Here is a 17362-nt window from a genome sequence, read left to right on the forward strand (position 1 = left end):
CCATTTGACTTAAGTTCTTAGTGTGCTTCAGCTCTGACAGCAGCTCTCCTCCTCTTGTCAGGGGAGGGCAGAGAGAGAGAAAAAAGCAAAGCTACAAAAGCGACCGGCACTCTCTCAGATGACATCACACAAGGCAGAAATAGATATGCTTTCTGCTCTCTTGCCCTCTTCGTCCCTTGTATCTCCTCCTCTCTGCCTGGTGTTTTGGAGCCACGGAAGAGCCTGTAGTGTCTCATTATTACAGAAGAATGCTGAGGGAGGAACTTGATGGGGGAAATGAAACACCGTAACCTGTGCCAAGGGCATGACAGGTCTTTTTTTTATGGCAAGTGGACAAGGTGGGAGAAGCATGGATTGAAGGGTAGAATGAATAAAGAATGCAGTTTGGTTTCTGGTACTTGACAACTTTACTTGTCAGATAATCTCCGGCTACATTCTAGTTCCCTTAAAAGTGAATCTCACAGTATATATACTCAATTTTGCTGGGCCCTACATAGGTACCAAGTTTTTTTTATATATTTTTATTTTTATTTTGAGCATTAGCTCAGTACTATATGACGTTAATCAAAATTAACCCAGTTAAACATCCAGCTTAATTATATATATATATATATATATATATATATATATATATATATATATATATATATATATATATTAGTGCTTTCAATCGATTAATCGTGATTAATCACATATATATATATATGTGTGTGTGTAAAATGTAACACATATCATGTAATAATACATATAATAATCTAGGATATGGATCACCTAGATTAGAGGTTTCACATGTGACAGAATCACATAAATATGTCCTGATATATAAAAGTAAATATATGTCATCATCTGTGACATTTCAGCATTGCTGCCAAAAGTGTAGGGAGTACAGTGTGTAGGTTTCTGGTAATCAGTACACAAACGTTTTGTGTTAGAAAAAAAGAGGAAATCAGAAAACTGGAAGAAGTGAAGAGGTAAAAGATAGGTGTGGGATTTAAACAGGGGTGTTTTGAAATAATCCAGGCTGAGAATTAAGAAAGGCAGAACATTTTTTTTTATAGTTAGAAGGTCCAAGTCTCTAATGTCTCTGAGACGTGTTTACTGCTGTTGACGCCACATAGACGTCTCATGAAGCAAATAAAAGGGATTTATCTTTCTATGACGCCATTTATTTGGATGAACTTGACAATTTGCTGTGCTTTACAACTGCTTGATTTTGTGGCTTTATTTATAAAAACAAGCAGAATTTCTGTGCAATTTGTTTATAAATCCATCCTTATGTAAAAAGTGACAATTTACATAAGCATGACTTTACAAACAATTTCCACAGAAGTCTGTGGCCCTTGGAGTTTTGACCAATCATTTGCACAGAGCAAAAACTTGCAAGCTAGCCTTTTAAATGTGGATGTACAAATTATCTGACCTGATATTAAATGCATGAAACCATTCAATTAAAACCAGACATGATGGAGAACAATGCCTGTCTGTGCACAGAAACAGGGCAGGGAGGTTCCCCATCCAAAAAAACAAATCTCTGTCAACAAAATCCCTCACCATTCACACAAACAATACCCACAGGCACTGAAACGCAGAACTATTATTTAGATGAGAACAAAGGTTTCATTGAAAAAAAATAAAAATCTAAGAGTATATTCCTCTGGCACTTGAGGGCTGAGATCTATTGTGCCAAAAACGATCTCTCTTTGTCAGTGTCCCAGGAAACATGATAGCAGTGAAATAACAAATTCATCATAATGCAACAATGTGCATAAGATCTAGTGCTGTGCTGGAGGAGGGTGTTTGTACGGTGAGTCAGCTCAACACTGGGGGCTCACATACACCCTTTTCCCATCATCACCTATGGAATTACAAATAACTGTGATTCAAGAGCCAGAAATTCCCACAGGTTCACAGGAATGCCATGTCATGTCTAAGTAGTGGAAAAGAAGACTAAATTTCCAAACATCTCCTGCAAGTGTAAACCTCCCCGTCACAATGTCAGGGTGTTGTGGGTTGATTTCCGAAGTCCTTATATATTAGGTTTATTGAGTTGGAGAAAAAAAGATACAGACACACGGATATTCTTAAAAAAACTGATTCAGTTTCTGTCTTGAAAATCTGCCTGTCTTTGTGTTTCATGATCTGGGTCATTTTGTTGAGTTTCATGGCTGTATCAGTGAGAACAAAGCTGATTTTCCAGCAGCAGCTGACGTAGCTGTGATCACCCATTCAGACATTGAAAAGAACAAAAAGAATGGGGGAGCCTGAACAACAAGGGGCTTCATGATCGACCGAACAGCGGCAGCTGATGCTTTATCATAGCACTGGGATCTCCATGTTTGATTCATATGCATATCCAAATATAGGTAAAGCTTCCTTCAGCTTCCAGCCTTTAAAGGCTTTCTGAAAGATGTTTTATCCCACTTTTAACCAGGACTGATATTGTAAATATCACATTGTTGTCTTCTTCTATCATCACTGTAATAAAACTACAATTTCTAATATTTGCTTTGATTTGCTTTAGTAGTAATTAGACTATAACAAGAAAGAGAAATCTACTCCAGGTCTTTTGTTTATGTTAAGAAACACACTGCGTTGTCATAACAAAAGAAAAGAAAGAACACATTGCTCCAATATTTGGGAGAATACGTTACATGTTCGAGCATCTGAACAATCCAGAAATTCCTGCAGCAGCATACTTTTCCAAATTATGTACCACTTGAAATACTGAGTAAAAAAAGGTCCAAGAATCCAAACTGACCAAGACAAATATGTAATTTTTGAGAGATGAGGTCAACTTCTCTAAAAATATTGCTGGTTAATTTATAATCGGTCTCTATCGTTTGCATCTGTGGCACAAAAAAAAATCATTTCAAATTTCCTCTCAGTTTGTCAAAACAAAAATCACTACAGTGAGACAAACAGAAATTGTTGTGCAATACACACTTCTGCTATGAGTATATAGCTGTCAAGTTATTTATTTATTGTTAAGAAATTATTTTTTGTGGTAACTTAATTGTGGTTATATTGTGCTATATTAAACCCAGAACATTGATTTAAAGATTCTGATAGAAACATAAATATGCAGTACATGCAACCACACGCTCTAAATTAAAAAGGCTGAACAGATTTGTTAATGTAGCATAATCGGTTTTCTAATATTTTGCACAATAATTTAATCTTTACATATAGCAGGTCTAAATTCAGAAAAATTGAATTAGCAACTAAAACTAAGAGAGCTTAAAAGCCTATTGTTTGCAGTTGAATGGAGAAGCCTGCTCTAGCATAGCTAACAGGGCAAGGAGCAGAAGTCAGACCCCGCTACCTTTCACTGGGCCGCTACGATACACGGCACCCCACTGGCCCCCAGCTGTCTCACCGCACATTTGTAACAATGCCCCATCAGCTGACGCTCTTTTGTCAGCACCAGATGCTCACGGACATACTGAACTTTCTAGAGTAGGTCTAACACGTGGCTAACAGATCAAAAACAACATAAACCGCAGTATATCAATCCTTTAAAATCCTTTAAAATGTCAGTGACTATGGATCTTCTAGAAGGGGAACAGAACAAGGTGAGACATGTAATGAATCTTAAGTTTACCTTGAAGTCCTCCAGTTGTTGGTTAATGACTTCTGTTTCCAATCCAACAGACCCTTGGGACTCCTCTTGTTCTTCGGCACTGCTCAGTTTGTGAGTAAACTCTTGTGTCTTGCTGTAGAACTCCTCCAGATGACTAAGGGTCTCCTTAACCTCTTCTCTTCTACCCGTGGCTCGGTCCATCAGCTTTCCACACTGCTTGTCCAGGGTTTCCAAGTCTCTCTTCAGACCCAGGAGATCTGGTGAGGCTTCTGACTCCAACATCTTCTTGCAACTATCTCTGCCATTGGCCGTGCTGGTCATCAGATTCTGAAGTCTAGCAACAAAGTCTTTGATAGTGCTTTCCTGATCCCATAAAGTGTCAAGATCCCTGCCTACAGGAGCCATCCCATCGAACTCATCATCCAGGTCTGTGAAGTTCGCAAACATTTCACGAATGCTGTTCTGGAATTTTCCAATGCCCTGGAGTTTGTTCTCCAAGGTGGAGCAGGCATCCTCTACCTTTTGGCTAATTGACATGTGGTCTTTTTCCAAGCTGTCTGCCTGAAGAAGAAGGTCTGTCACACCTTCCACCTCAGAGGCATCTACCACAAGACTTTTTGCCAGATTTTTGAGATGCCCAATCTGGTTGTGGACACCCTCTAAACTGTTCTGCTGAGCCTTCATGTTGGTAAAGTTCTTGCTGCTGTAGGCCTGGACACCCAAATCCGAGTGAGAATCGAGCTGTTTCCTGGCAGCCTCCAGCTGCCCTTTGGCTTCTTTCTGTAAGTCGTTGAACTCTTTTAGCTTCTGTGAGATATTTTCTAATGATTCTCTTTTAAGCGTTAAATCTTCTGTCAGCTTATCCACTCTTTTAGCAATTGTTGCCATCTCCTCCCTAACCGAATCACCATCTGAGGTGACTACCTCCAGGAGGCTGTCTGCAGCTGTGTTCATCATCACAACTTGCCCTCTGTGCTTGTCAACGTCTTTCTGGATGGCCTTCAACTGCGAGAGGGATCCCTCGATCTCCACCGAGCTAACGCTGAGCTTCACTTTCTTCTCCCTGTCTTCACACTCTTGCAACCATGAGCTCAGATTCTCAGAATGTTCCTTGTACTTCTGTGCCCTCTGCAAGGCCCCCTGAAGCTTTTCTGTTTGCGCAGCATTATTTTTCTTCACATCGTCCCAATTGGACCTTAGAGCAGAGAGCTGTCCCTGAAGGGCCACCTTTTCTGCCCCCTCTGTGCTCTGGAGAAGAGCTTCTCCCTCTTTAACGGTGGTGTTATAGGGTTCTTCGTGCTCACTAATGGCCTTTTGGACAGAACTGTTCTCCTTGAGACTCTGTTTTAATTTCTCTGCATTAGCAGAGATGAGCTGTGGCGTACACTGCTCCTGCAGAGTCTGATTCAGCCAGGCTTGGAAGTCCTTCGATGTCTGATGGAACTGCTGGGAGCTGGCGAAGGCTGAGTTGAGCTGCTCAATCCGCTTTCCTGGTGGACACAAGGTAAAATATAAGAATGTTAGATAAGAAGTCTCAACAGTTGTCAAAATTCTGTAATACTGTGTCCGAGGGTGGCATCACATGACAAGTCTCAAACGCCAAGCAGTTTTTCTGCTATGCCTGAAAGTAGGGCTGCACAACTAATTGAATTTCTAATCACAATTAAATTAAATTAAATTAAATTAAATTTATGCATTTTGCAGACGCTTTTATCCAAAGCGACTTACAGTGCATTCAGGCTATCAATTTTTACCTATCATGCGATTACAATTATGGATGCCACAATTACGTAGTCGTTCAAATCAGCAATTAATCGTTTTAAGTCCACTTACTTTATTCTGCATGCTTAAGATGTTTTTTTTCTTCTTCTACATGTTAGCTTAAGGGTTTTTCCCATTATTTTAATTTTAGTTTTAGTATAACATTATAATACCATTCATATTTAACTTTTTTGTAATTGAAAGAAGAAACCAATCCAATATTTAGTTGACATTTGATACTTTAGAAAAGCACTATAAGCTTGTGTTTTCAACATGTTTATTTTCATATAAAAATATGTCATGCAGTTGCATTTAACAAAGGTATAAACAACATTCAATGTAAATTGTGATAATCGTAATTAATAATTGCAATAAAAATTTCAAGGAAATAATCAACAATTACGATTTTTGTCATAATCATGCAGCCCTACCTAAAAGCAAAAATCACAACCAATTGAAACATGGCCGAAGTTTGCTATAGAGCTACAGTATGTGCAGTTTGTGGGAACACTAAACACTATGCGACATAAATAAAAACCAAGCATGTCTTGCCACCATTTGGTTGTCACAGTCGGATAATATTTGACACTTGAGGTACAGATGGAATCTGGTTTTTTTTTGCATTTTTAAAACCGATTTCGGGGGGGATCAACTAATCTTACAAAACTGTATTAAATTAAATAAATCAAGTGATACTTGATAAATACTTGCTAAATGAACACACAGGTCAGAGGATGCATATGACTTTATATAAAAGGGGATATTCAAATTCTGAGGATGTCTGCACCGCTTTTGGCAATGTGCAAATAGTAAATAAAGATATTCTGTGATGTTGCAGATGAGTTTCTGAAGTAAACGACAATACCTGCTTTGTCCTCAAGTTGTCTAAATGGTTTAGTGATGCCCTCAAGCTGTTTTGTCAAGTCTGCTCTGAGATACTCTTCAGTCACCATGACAGAGAGCTCAGAGCAGACAGTTTCTGCCTCCTTCAGCCTCTTCTTCTCCTCTCGTAGCTGAGCCAGGATTGTATTAGTGGCTTCAATCTGCTTCTTGACTTCTTCAGGTTGGGTGCTCAGGGCCTGCTGGTTATTAAGTTCAGTTTCCAGGCAGGTGGCACTTTTACTGAGGCTTCGTAAGAGCTCCTGGAATTTAGTGGTTTTACTGACAACCTGCTCAATTAGAGCATGTCTCTGAGACAGCTGACCAGTCAGGGCCTGCCACTTCTGGGAAACAGATGCCAGCTGTTCTTTAACCAGCTCTACGGTAGGATCCTGCTGCTCTGACGCACTAGCGATGGCTGTGGCCGCCTCGGTTAACTTCTCATACTGAGGCTTGCGGCTGTCGAACTCCTTGAGGAGAATCTAATCAAAGAAACAACATATGCCATTAAGTAATAGGCATTAGGGATTAGTAAACTTCAGTTGCATTCAAAATCTTTTGTAACAAAATAGGACAGTTCTCTCAAAAAGAAAAATACTGTCATCATTCCAAACTGGTTTGGCTTTCTTCCATGAAACACAAAAGTCTTTAGCAGAATGTTTACACTGCTCTTAACTGTACAATAAAAGACATACAGGTATTCATTGTGCTACCAAGGTCTACAAAGCTCTACATACAAGCAAAAAAGCATTGTAAAGCTTTAGTTTAGGGTTCAATTCTCACTATTAACAAGTTGCTTATTAGCATGCATATTACTTGCATATTGGCTTTGCTGTATTGTGTACTATGTAAATAACACAAGAACACTTAATGCTACGGACTATTTTTAGAGAGATAATGAACCAAAGTATAAAAAATAGTTGTGCACATCCCACAAACCCACACAGGGCTCAGGTGCAGGACAAAAAAGTCAAACTATAACAAAAGAACAAATGTATTGTCTGCACACTGATATAACTGATCTATAGGAAGTATTTATTGCAATGTTTCGACAGGTGCCTGACACAGACCTGATGGTCAAAATCAGTCAATATCAGTGTGCAGACAATACTTCTGTTCTTTTGTTATAGAAGGATAATGAAACATGCATGAATGAGAAAAAGCTTGGGACATTCTTGCAAAAAAGCCTTTGAAAAACAAAAAAACATCATTTCCCTCACTGCTCTTGACTGAATAACTTTAGCAGCTTTAACAGTGATCGAAGTACATTTAAGAAAGAACCCTACGCAGACTTTTTTTCACATTTAACTATTTAATTTATTGTACCTGAAAAATGTATAGCTTATGTATCTTTAGTTTATTTACAATTTATAGTTTATTTTATTTGTCTTTCTTCCGATTACTACTCGTTTAACCTCATATAGCCTCTGATATTTGATCATATATCAACCAGTACCTGGACTTGCTGCTTTTGTGTGTTAAGCATGTTTGGGTCCACGGACAGAGGCCCCAGGACGCCCATCATCAACTCCTTCTCCTGCAGCCACTGCGAGAGCTGCGGCTGGGTCGTCTGGAAGAGCTCCAGCATGCGAGACGACTCCTCCAGGTGCTGTTTCTGGATCTCCAGTGTGCCCTTGACCTCCTCCCATCCTGCATCTGTGTGTGGAGCATAACACACATCATTTTATCACTCCCAGCATCACTTTAGCCGATTATCTGATTCAGAGCTTGAGCTTTCACAGGAGCTTCACTTCAGCTCACAGTGTGTGAATCTGCACCTGGCCATGCACACAGTTCAAAGTAGATGATTGGTTTTGGATGAGATGGATGCATACCTATCTGTGCCAGCATGTGCTTCCACTTTTCTGCCTCGGGTGAATCAGGGTGTTCCTCGATTAAGCTGAGCAGATTCTCCCTGAGCTGCTGGAGCTGCACTTGCTTTTGTTTCATATTATCTTCAAAGACCTGTGAGACAGACATAATAATCAGCTATTCAATGCTTATAGCTTAAAGAATCATCATATGATGACATACTGTCAAGGTTTTATGGGATTCATTTAATACATTCCCAAAACAACCTGGCAACCACCTTCAAATAATCCACAGTAATGTATGTATTGTACCTTCTGTTGCTCTATCTGTGATTTTACTGCATATTTCCCAGATGGATGGTTACTCAATGATGCTGCTGTCTTCTTTGTGTCTTCCATCCACTGACGTAAAGACTCAGCCTGATCATGGACGCCTTGAACTCTCTTCAACAAAGCGCTGAGCTCAGAGGACCTGGCCTTCAGGAGCTCCCCCAGATGTTTGTAATCGTTGTTAATGGAGGACATGTTCTGCTGTACCAGCATCAACTCTAATGGCAAATTAAGTACATGCTTATAGTTTTATACAAATAGGCATAATAGCCTAAATTTAAACTGACCACAGTATTAGTAATTGGTATGAGCTTTCACCTTGGTTTGTTAGATAAGAATGGCTGCCTGTACCAGAACCGTTACTGACAGCTGATCCTAAAGAGAGCGAGAGAGAGAGCGAGAGAGAGAGAGAGAGAGAGAGAGAGAAGACAAGCCATCTGTTTGCCTTTAATTCTAGACAGAATTAGTGAGTGATCATGTAGAACTGAGACATGTGAAATCTTAAAATATTCCTTGGCAATACCTGAGTTGTGATGTATCTTGGCTTTGGCCGGTGATGTCAAAACACTGATTAGGCTACACAGAGCAGATCCTTGGCTATTTATATCCTGGACTGCAGGAGCTTTGATTGTCCATTCGTCCAATAAGCCCTGTGGACAACAGACCAGAAAATGTCATTTAAAAACTTTCAAATCTATATAGAGATAAGAGACATTTTGACATTTTCATCATTTTCCAGTGACCTTTGGAACAGGACACACACCTTCTTGAATGGTGAGCAGTGAGAGTACGCTGGAGAAACAGAAATGTGTGCAAATACATGATCTACTGATTATCCTCCTTCAAATAAACCTGCCAGCTCCTAAACAGGATTTTACGAGGGACAAAATTATTCTGAAGGATGGAAAAAGATTTTAAAATTCTTAATTTTTTTTTTTTCAATTCTTATGAGTGCTGATCAGTGTGATAGAATGTTTGCTGGAATAATTCTATTTTAGCGTTTTTTCCAGACAAACATGTCTTCTATCATAATTTAGACAATAAAAAGTACTTAAATGCAACGCTTAATAATTTTTCTAACCCTACCGCTAGAAAATAATGCTTTTGTTTGTCATTTTATAAAATAATTATTAAAAATGTGGTTGTTATGGAAATGAGACTTTTCTGTCTGGCCAACAGAAGGAGGGTTTGAACATAATAAATGACATTCATTTAAGAATATGTTATTACAAAACCCTTTAGTATTTGAGAATTGCAATTTAGAAACAAACATTTATTAAAAATTAATACATTATTTGAATAGATTGATTTTTAACTGACTGCTAACTAACTTATTAGCAAGTGCACAGCTTACCTAACTCATCCAAAACTCCCTATCAAACAATATATCACAAGTTCATGTCAGTTTACATTCCATTCCCAAAATCCATTCAAGGACATGCAGTAAACCTGTAGATTTTTTAAGTATTTTAAAGTGCCCCTAAATAAAGAATCAGCCATACACAGTGAGATATGTGTCTTCTTCTAGCTATTTTCTGTTCATTTACATCATCGTTCTATTGTGGTCCCACAATAAGAGGTGAAAAGTTTGATCCATCACTCACAGTGATTTGCTGCAGGTCTGTTCCCAGGCCCTGTTCACTGCAGTTGGGCTGAAGCTCTGGCACTTGCTCTTTTGTCTCCTCCAGCCATTTCATTAACACCCCTGCGGCAGCTCTGAACTCCTGTAGCTGCTTCTGGCAAGATGAAACCTCCTCTTTTCTGAAATACATAGGATACATATGCATATAGAGTTTTATTAAAAAGTCTGACATCTGGAAAAAGCGTTAACTAATATTTCTTGTAATACTGTTCCATTACAGCACATGGTTTTAATTCTACAACAGTTCTAGCATTACTTTAGCCAATTAAATAACAGAGACATATGTCAGAGCCAAGAGAAGTATATAAAAAATAATGGGACACACTGGAATGAGACAATATCATAATTTAAGGCATAGTCTGTGTTTTTATTCTAAGTATTGTTTTATGCTAAGTGCTGTTACTTAATAATCACTTACTTATCAGTAATTGTCTCCTTAAAAGCATTAAAGCTGTCAGAGATGTTCTGCATCTTGCTCTGAAGAAGAGCTGTGCTTCCTTCTGGACCAAGCTTGCTGAGTTCCTCGGTCAGTTTCTGGAGCGTTTCCATGTCCTTTGTGTGCTCGGCTAACTCTGCATTTGTGTCCTACAAATAAAGATTTTATTAGAACTTCAAGATGTGATCATAGACAGGTTGTCTTGCTGTCCATTTGTTTTTGTTTTTTTTTTGTAATAACTTCACAGCCGTTTTTGTATGTATTTGCTATTGCTATTCATTGGAGGATGTTATTATGTATTGATATTTTCAAGCTAGAGCATTTCTTTGAAAAAAAAATGGCATTCACCCTGAAATGAGTCATCATACTCTTTAGTCTGCATTCTTAGAAGAAAAAGACTGTACGTTTTAGAGTTCATATCTACTATAGGCCAATTTTGTCAGCTTTTTGGATGACACATAGGGCATTCAGTATAGATTTTGACCTCAACGCTAACAGACATGAACCAAAAGCATAATAGCCCAATTAAAATATGTAGTTCACTGGGTTTAGCAGAGAGTGAGCAGCACACCTGGAGAAGTTGGGAGAGCTCAGTGACGTTCTTTCCTGGCCCATCTGACTCTGAGAGAGCCTGGGAGCTCTTCAGCACAAACTGCAGGACCTTCTCAGATGTCTTCTCAAACTGCTCCACCTTGTCTCGGAGCTCTTCCATTTGAGCCACCTTCTGCTTGTGCCGCTCAGAGGCATCAGTAAACCGCTGGGACAAGCCCTCCATCTTCGTCTGGAGGAGGGCGCCAGCGGCCGGCTCAGCACCCCCCACAAACTTCTTCACCTTTGCCTTCATGGCCAAGATGCTGCTCTGCCTGCTGGACATGTCCTGCTCCAGAGCCTGAAAGAAATGGACATGCATTGTTTTCCCATTTTTTAAGGTTTTCTTTTTTCTTTTTGTGGTGTGTTAATTAAAGGTGAAGTCTGTAAGTTCTGCACCAAACGTAATGACAGAAAAAAATACAAATATTTTCCCAGACACTATCTCTGACTGGCACTGGTCAATTTTGAATTCAAGTCATCTTACAGTGGCATGCGAAAGTTTGGGAAACCCTTGCAGAATCTGTGAAAATGTGAATAATTTTAACAAAATAAGAGAGTCTTTGAGGAGGCAATCTGCGTGCACTGTGAGCGTTCTTTCAATGGAAAAAGCTCCGCTCTCGTTTGTCTCTCTTCTGAAAGAAAAGGGGGGAAAAAAGGAGGCCATCTGCTTCCCGCGGTTCAGGAACTGTCCGCACTGAGGCATGGAAGAGAATGAGCTCGTGAGAATACAGGTGGATCTGTATGAATGAGGATAGAGCTCTGCTGGGTTTTTACCTGGGAAAAGCAGGAGATATTTGAGGATGGTAAAGAAGCTGAGACTGAGCCTTCTCAATTCTCCTGCCCTGGGTATGTAGAGCTGTTGGAGGTTATTGAGCGAAAATTACCTTTTGACCATAGCCCTCCAGCTCAGGTGAGCCTTTCATTTCTGCATGATCTCCATACAGAGATTAAAAAGAAATGAAAGATGCCGTTTTCTTCTCGCATCCATCTGTGGATGAACCTGGCAGACATTGGGAGGAAAGAAAATGCTTTCTTCTTGATGCTCATGTTTCGCCTTCTGAACTTTTCGGTATTTCCATTGAGACGGCGATTTGAGAAATTCAGGGAGACGAAGGTGCCCTCTGCTGCTTTCAGATCCTTCGTTCCACGAAAGTCCAGGTCTGAGCCCGAACAACTTTGGGGCCCTGGCCTGTCTCGATCTGAGGATCAAAGATGGGCACAGAAGGCTAGTGTCGCAACTCGCACTCCTCCCCCACCTGCGGGCAGGGGTTAGAGGAATCATGGGTCACAAGGAGGTAAGCAGAACCTAAGGGGTATGATCTAGACGAGGCAGCGTTCTCGTCCGAATCGGAGTGATACCGAGGTATCTACTCGTTCCCTTTGGGGATTTTTAACCCTCTGGAGTCTAAGAGGTTATCAGGAGAAAATAGCCTCATAATGTGTTTATGTGTTAATCGACTTCAGAGAGTTAACTTCTGCTTTTGTCCTCCCCTTCCTAATTCCCCTGTAACCACCAGCTCCATGGTCTCCTGGCTGCTTAGGGGTGCTGTCGCATCTAGCGGGAAGTGGAGGTGGCAGTTACAGAAGTCATCTTGTATATGCTGCCTCAGGTGATGTTCCCCTCGCCCGAGGTTTGTAAAATTGAGCTTGCCTCTCCCGTGAGATTCAGCGCCTCTGCGATGCTTAGGAACCTTTAAGTACACATTCTAAGCTTTGTGTACTTTCTCAAAACCACATGGTGGTCAGTGTGCACGTGAACACTTTGCGCACTTTCTAAAAATCCACAAGTGGTAAGTTTGCACGCAAGACTCTGCAAACTTTCTGACGTCTTGTACGATAAGGGTTACGCGCTCCGCTTTGTTCCCTTTCTTGAGATGATTAGACCTTGGTTCCTTGGGCTCCATTCAGCCAGTGTGTATTTATTTATACACCTCAAGCATCGCTTCCCTCAACACGAAGGGCTATTTGGGTGATTCTCTTGGTAATTTAGCAGCGCTCCCCTTTTTCCAAAAAATGGTCGCCTATGAGCACGCTACTCTGAGTTCAGAGTTCTCCTCTCATATGAGTTCTCTGTTGTTCCCCAGAGCGCTCCAGTATTGTTTCCATAGATTGAGTTGATGACTCTCAATCATACTGTTTTGAGATGCAACATTCCATCTATGAGCTGCTCTATCAGAGTGCCACGAGAGCCCCTCCTTAGAACACTTTCTGAAATCCACACTGTGGTAAGTTCGCACGCTAGTATTCTGCGTTCTTTCTAAAATCCTATATATTGAGGGCTTCGCGCGGTTGCCTCGTGTCCTTTCTTGAGTTGGTAAAAGCCTCGTTCATCTTGGGCACCACTCCACCTATGTATCCTCGGATACCTATCTAAACAGGGTGTTGCTACTAGAGAACTGTCGAGACAGCTCTTTCAGCAAGCTTATGCGTAAGCTAGCGGTAGCCCCTGTGTGACAGGCAAGACTTGGTAGAAATGCTAGGTTCTTAGCCGTATCCCTTTAAAAGAATCTTTCCTGATTCCAAACCTTCAGCTCTACCCTGGGCCGAGGCCCTAACAATTAAGTTGAGTATGCAGCTTAGGCCTTTTGGCCGTAAGGGGTACTGTCACAGACAGCCGTCTAAACATCCCAGGGGCAACTCCCATGGAAATGGTAGAGTTGGTACTTAGTGCTCGCCATGATTCTGGCCTGCACTCCCCTCAGCATGGCAGCGTGGGTATACTGTTCCCCAAAGCGACCCCTAGAGTACGCAATTCAAAGTTCCCTCGAAAGGGAACTGTCTCAGGTTACGTATATAATCATAGTTTCCTTAGTAGGGAACGAGACACTGCGTCCTCTAGCTCCCTGCCATGCTTCGGACACAAGCTTCAGACAAAGAAGATAATGACGTGCTCTCCCGGTGCTTATTTATAGTCGCGCTGGTAGTGACGTCGGAGGTTGCCGCCGGCCAACAAGTTGGTGTTTTGTCAATGTATGCTTCAGACACGGGTCACGACGAAGTGTTCCCCAAAGCGACCGCTAGAGGACGCTGTGTCTCGTTCCCTACTCAGGGAACTATGGTTACATACGTAACCTGAGACAGTTTACATTTAGTCCACAACATAAAATTGCGGAAATTATCAAAATAACCCCTTTCAGAAGTTTGTTCTTAATACTGTGTACTGTTACCTGGATGATCCACGACTGTCTTTCTGTTTTGTGATGGTTGTGCATGAGTTTCTTGTTTGTTCTGAACAGTTAAACTGAGAACTGTTCTTCAGAAAAATCTTTAAGGTCCTGCAGATTCTTCAGTTTTCCAGCATCTTCGCATATTTGAACCCTTTCCAGCAGTGACTGTATGATTTTGAAATCCATCCCCCAGCTCTCAATGCATTTTGTTTCCTTCTAGAGCATCAGTGAACGTTTGAACCTTTTTTAATAGTTGTGTTTGAGTGCCTCAATTGTCCTCAGTGTGAAAAGATGTATCTCAAAATAATACAGTCACTGCTGGAAAGGGTTCAAATATGTGAAAGATGCTGGAAAACTGAAGAATCTGCAGGACCTTAAAGATTTTTCTGAAGAACAGTTCTTAGTTTAACTGTTCATAACAAACAAGGGACTCATGCACAACCATCACAAAACAGAAAGACAGTTGTGGATCATCCAGGTAACAGCACACAGTATTAAGAACTAAGGGTTCCCAAACTTTTGAATGGGGTTATTTTAATAATTTCAGCAATTTTTTTGTCTTGTGGACTATATGCAAACATCTTTTATATAAAACATCTTACTCAGGGCAGTACTAAATAAAAAAAATGCTTTTAGCATTTAGTATGATCTCTCATATTTTTTTAAAAATTCTTCACATTTTCACAGATTCTGCAAGGGGTTCCTAAACTTCCGCTTATGACTGTAAAGTTCTTCTTCAGATTGATACAATGGGAGTGAATGGGATCCAAAACTGTTGGGTTACCAATACTTTTCATAAACTCTTATATGTTCCACAAAAGAATGAAATGTAAACAACAACATGAGGCAGTATTTTCCTTTTTGGGTTGACTATCCCTGTAAATGTGCAATAAAGAATTTTTCTGCCAAGTTTCTGATATTCGCTTTGTAATATACATAGTATCTTTGGATGACAGGTCAAAGGTCACATACTGCCTCCTTGCTAAGTGCATCTGCAATGGAGCTGGAGTCCAGCAGCACTTTGGGCATCTCCTTCACACTCTCTTCCACCTTCTCCATCCAGGACATCATCTCATCCAGGCCGTCCTGCACACTCAGGGAGCGCGTCAGAGTCACCTGCAGCTTCTCGTTGCGGTCACTCACTGACTTTGACAGATTGTCATATCTCTCTACGATGTCATCTACAAACAGAAGCATGAATAAATGATGAATAGAAACTGCCGATTACAGTATCTTAGCATCTAATCATATGTAATTGAAGCTTCTTTCTATATGTCATACTGCTTATAAGTTGTGCTGATTTACATTCTTCATGATCTTAAAATAGGCTTCTATAAAAACAGGCCCTATGCTTCTGGTGTGAAAAGTGACCTGGACATGTTTTGTTGAGATTTTTAACTCACCCACTGTCTCCTGAATCTCCTCTGGATGGGACAGCAGGTCTCCCTCTGCACTGATCAAGGCATCAGCAGTTTTTCTCAGTGTATCCACTGCAGCCTGACGGGACGTTGTTTGCCCTTGAAGACTCTGGAACAGACGAATGCCTATTACACTCCACTATTAGGACTGCAGTCAATAGACTGATTATCTTAAAAGCACAACATCAATTGTGTGTGATCTATATCCATCTCATCAGGCCATACGACACAGGGACATTAAAAAGGCAGAGTTGTTTAGCATAAGGACATATACATACAAGGTCAGAAGACAGTTGTACTGTACAGTACATCCCTAGAGATCAGTAATGCAGCCTGAATGTATTTTCTGTCTGTGTGTGTGTGTGTGTGCAGAGGCGGACTGGCCATCGAGAGCACCGGGACATTTCCCGGTGGCCTGACGGTCATTCTGGGCTGCTGGCTGCCACTGTGCAGTCGATCAGGCTGACGTGCAATAGGCTGGTATGCAACTGCGAATTAATTTACGGACTTATGAATCTACGAATCAGGCGATCCCGGAGTGAAAATGACACCACCACATGACCAAACATCAGCGAAGCACTGCCTAATTGGCTATATCCAGAGGCAGGCTTTATCTTAGAAAATCACGCAAAAAATTGAGAGTAAACGCAAAGGAGGAGCAGAGAGGGAATGTATAAAAAGGAGAAAAGCCCTGGCCACAGACGCAGCAAGTTGCTGCAAAATCCCAGCCATGTTCGCCAGTAAGGGAGCGGGTCGGTCAGAATTACATTTATATTTACTAGGGATGGGACGGTTCACTGAAAAAACCGAACCGTTCAGTTCACAACACACGGTTCGACACGCGCTGAGATCGCTGTTCAACTTAAATCTGACAAATCATCTGTAATATGGTTTACTATAAATAACACGTAAAACAAACCGGGTTCAAATATGTTTCTGTTGATGCATGCGCATTCTGGATTCCCAGACATTACAACAGAGATGAGAAGAAATAAAAAAGTGACCGTCTTTATATTAATCAAACTGCAACTGCAACAACAAAGAAAATCACTCACTGCTCTTGATTTGAAAAGCTTTTGTAACTTTAATGAAGAATAATCTTTCATTTATAGTACAAAATGCTATGCAGTTTACATATGATTACTTTATTACATTTCTGTACCTAAAAACTAATGCAAGACCTACCTAAAAAAAAATACAAAATCCTTAAAGTCAGTTTATTTTATTTGTATCTTTACTCTATTGTATTTATTTGTGCCGTTGCTTGTTGATGTTGTTAGAATATTCTTATTATATATTGAAAGTATAGTTTTTCCATAAACCTAGCACGTACAACGGTACTGAAACAGTGACTCTAAAACCGTGAAACAAACCGAACTGTGAAAAAGTTGAACTGTTCCACCCTAATATTTACTATTTACTAATATTTAATATTTAATATTATTTGGCAGACGGACGCTTTCATTCAATGCGACTTACAATAGATTATAATATATATATATATATATATATATATATATATATATATATATAAATATATATATATATACCGTATTTTTTGGACTATGTCCACCTGAGAATAAGTTGCATCAGTCCAAAAATAGGTCATGATGAGGAAAAAAAACATATATAAGTCGCACTGGACTATAAATCGCATTCATTTAGAACCAAGAACCAAGAGAAAACATTACAGTTTATAGCCGCGAGAGGGCGCTATATGCTGCTCAGTGATAGACTACAGGAGCAC

At 40.3% G+C, this 17362-nt stretch overlaps 1 protein-coding gene across 1 annotated transcript in view; it reads right to left on the minus strand.

Annotated features, from left to right (window-relative positions):
• The window catches only part of LOC132157469 (dystonin-like), a 199244-nt gene that overhangs the window by 49693 nt on the left and 132189 nt on the right, over nucleotides 1-17362 (minus strand). The window contains exons 50-61 of the mRNA XM_059566826.1: nucleotides 15601-15724; nucleotides 15170-15378; nucleotides 11011-11328; nucleotides 10422-10588; nucleotides 9966-10122; nucleotides 8885-9011; nucleotides 8680-8736; nucleotides 8344-8579; nucleotides 8056-8185; nucleotides 7677-7876; nucleotides 6207-6702; nucleotides 3602-5070 (exon numbers count right to left, since the gene is read on the minus strand). Of these exons, the coding sequence (XP_059422809.1) occupies nucleotides 3602-5070; nucleotides 6207-6702; nucleotides 7677-7876; nucleotides 8056-8185; nucleotides 8344-8579; nucleotides 8680-8736; nucleotides 8885-9011; nucleotides 9966-10122; nucleotides 10422-10588; nucleotides 11011-11328; nucleotides 15170-15378; nucleotides 15601-15724 (3690 nt within the window). The remainder of the gene's footprint in view (nucleotides 1-3601; nucleotides 5071-6206; nucleotides 6703-7676; nucleotides 7877-8055; nucleotides 8186-8343; nucleotides 8580-8679; nucleotides 8737-8884; nucleotides 9012-9965; nucleotides 10123-10421; nucleotides 10589-11010; nucleotides 11329-15169; nucleotides 15379-15600; nucleotides 15725-17362) is intronic.

This window comes from Carassius carassius, chromosome 14 (assembly GCF_963082965.1).
Source record: "Carassius carassius chromosome 14, fCarCar2.1, whole genome shotgun sequence".
In the NCBI taxonomy this organism is placed as follows: Eukaryota; Metazoa; Chordata; class Actinopteri; order Cypriniformes; family Cyprinidae; genus Carassius; species Carassius carassius.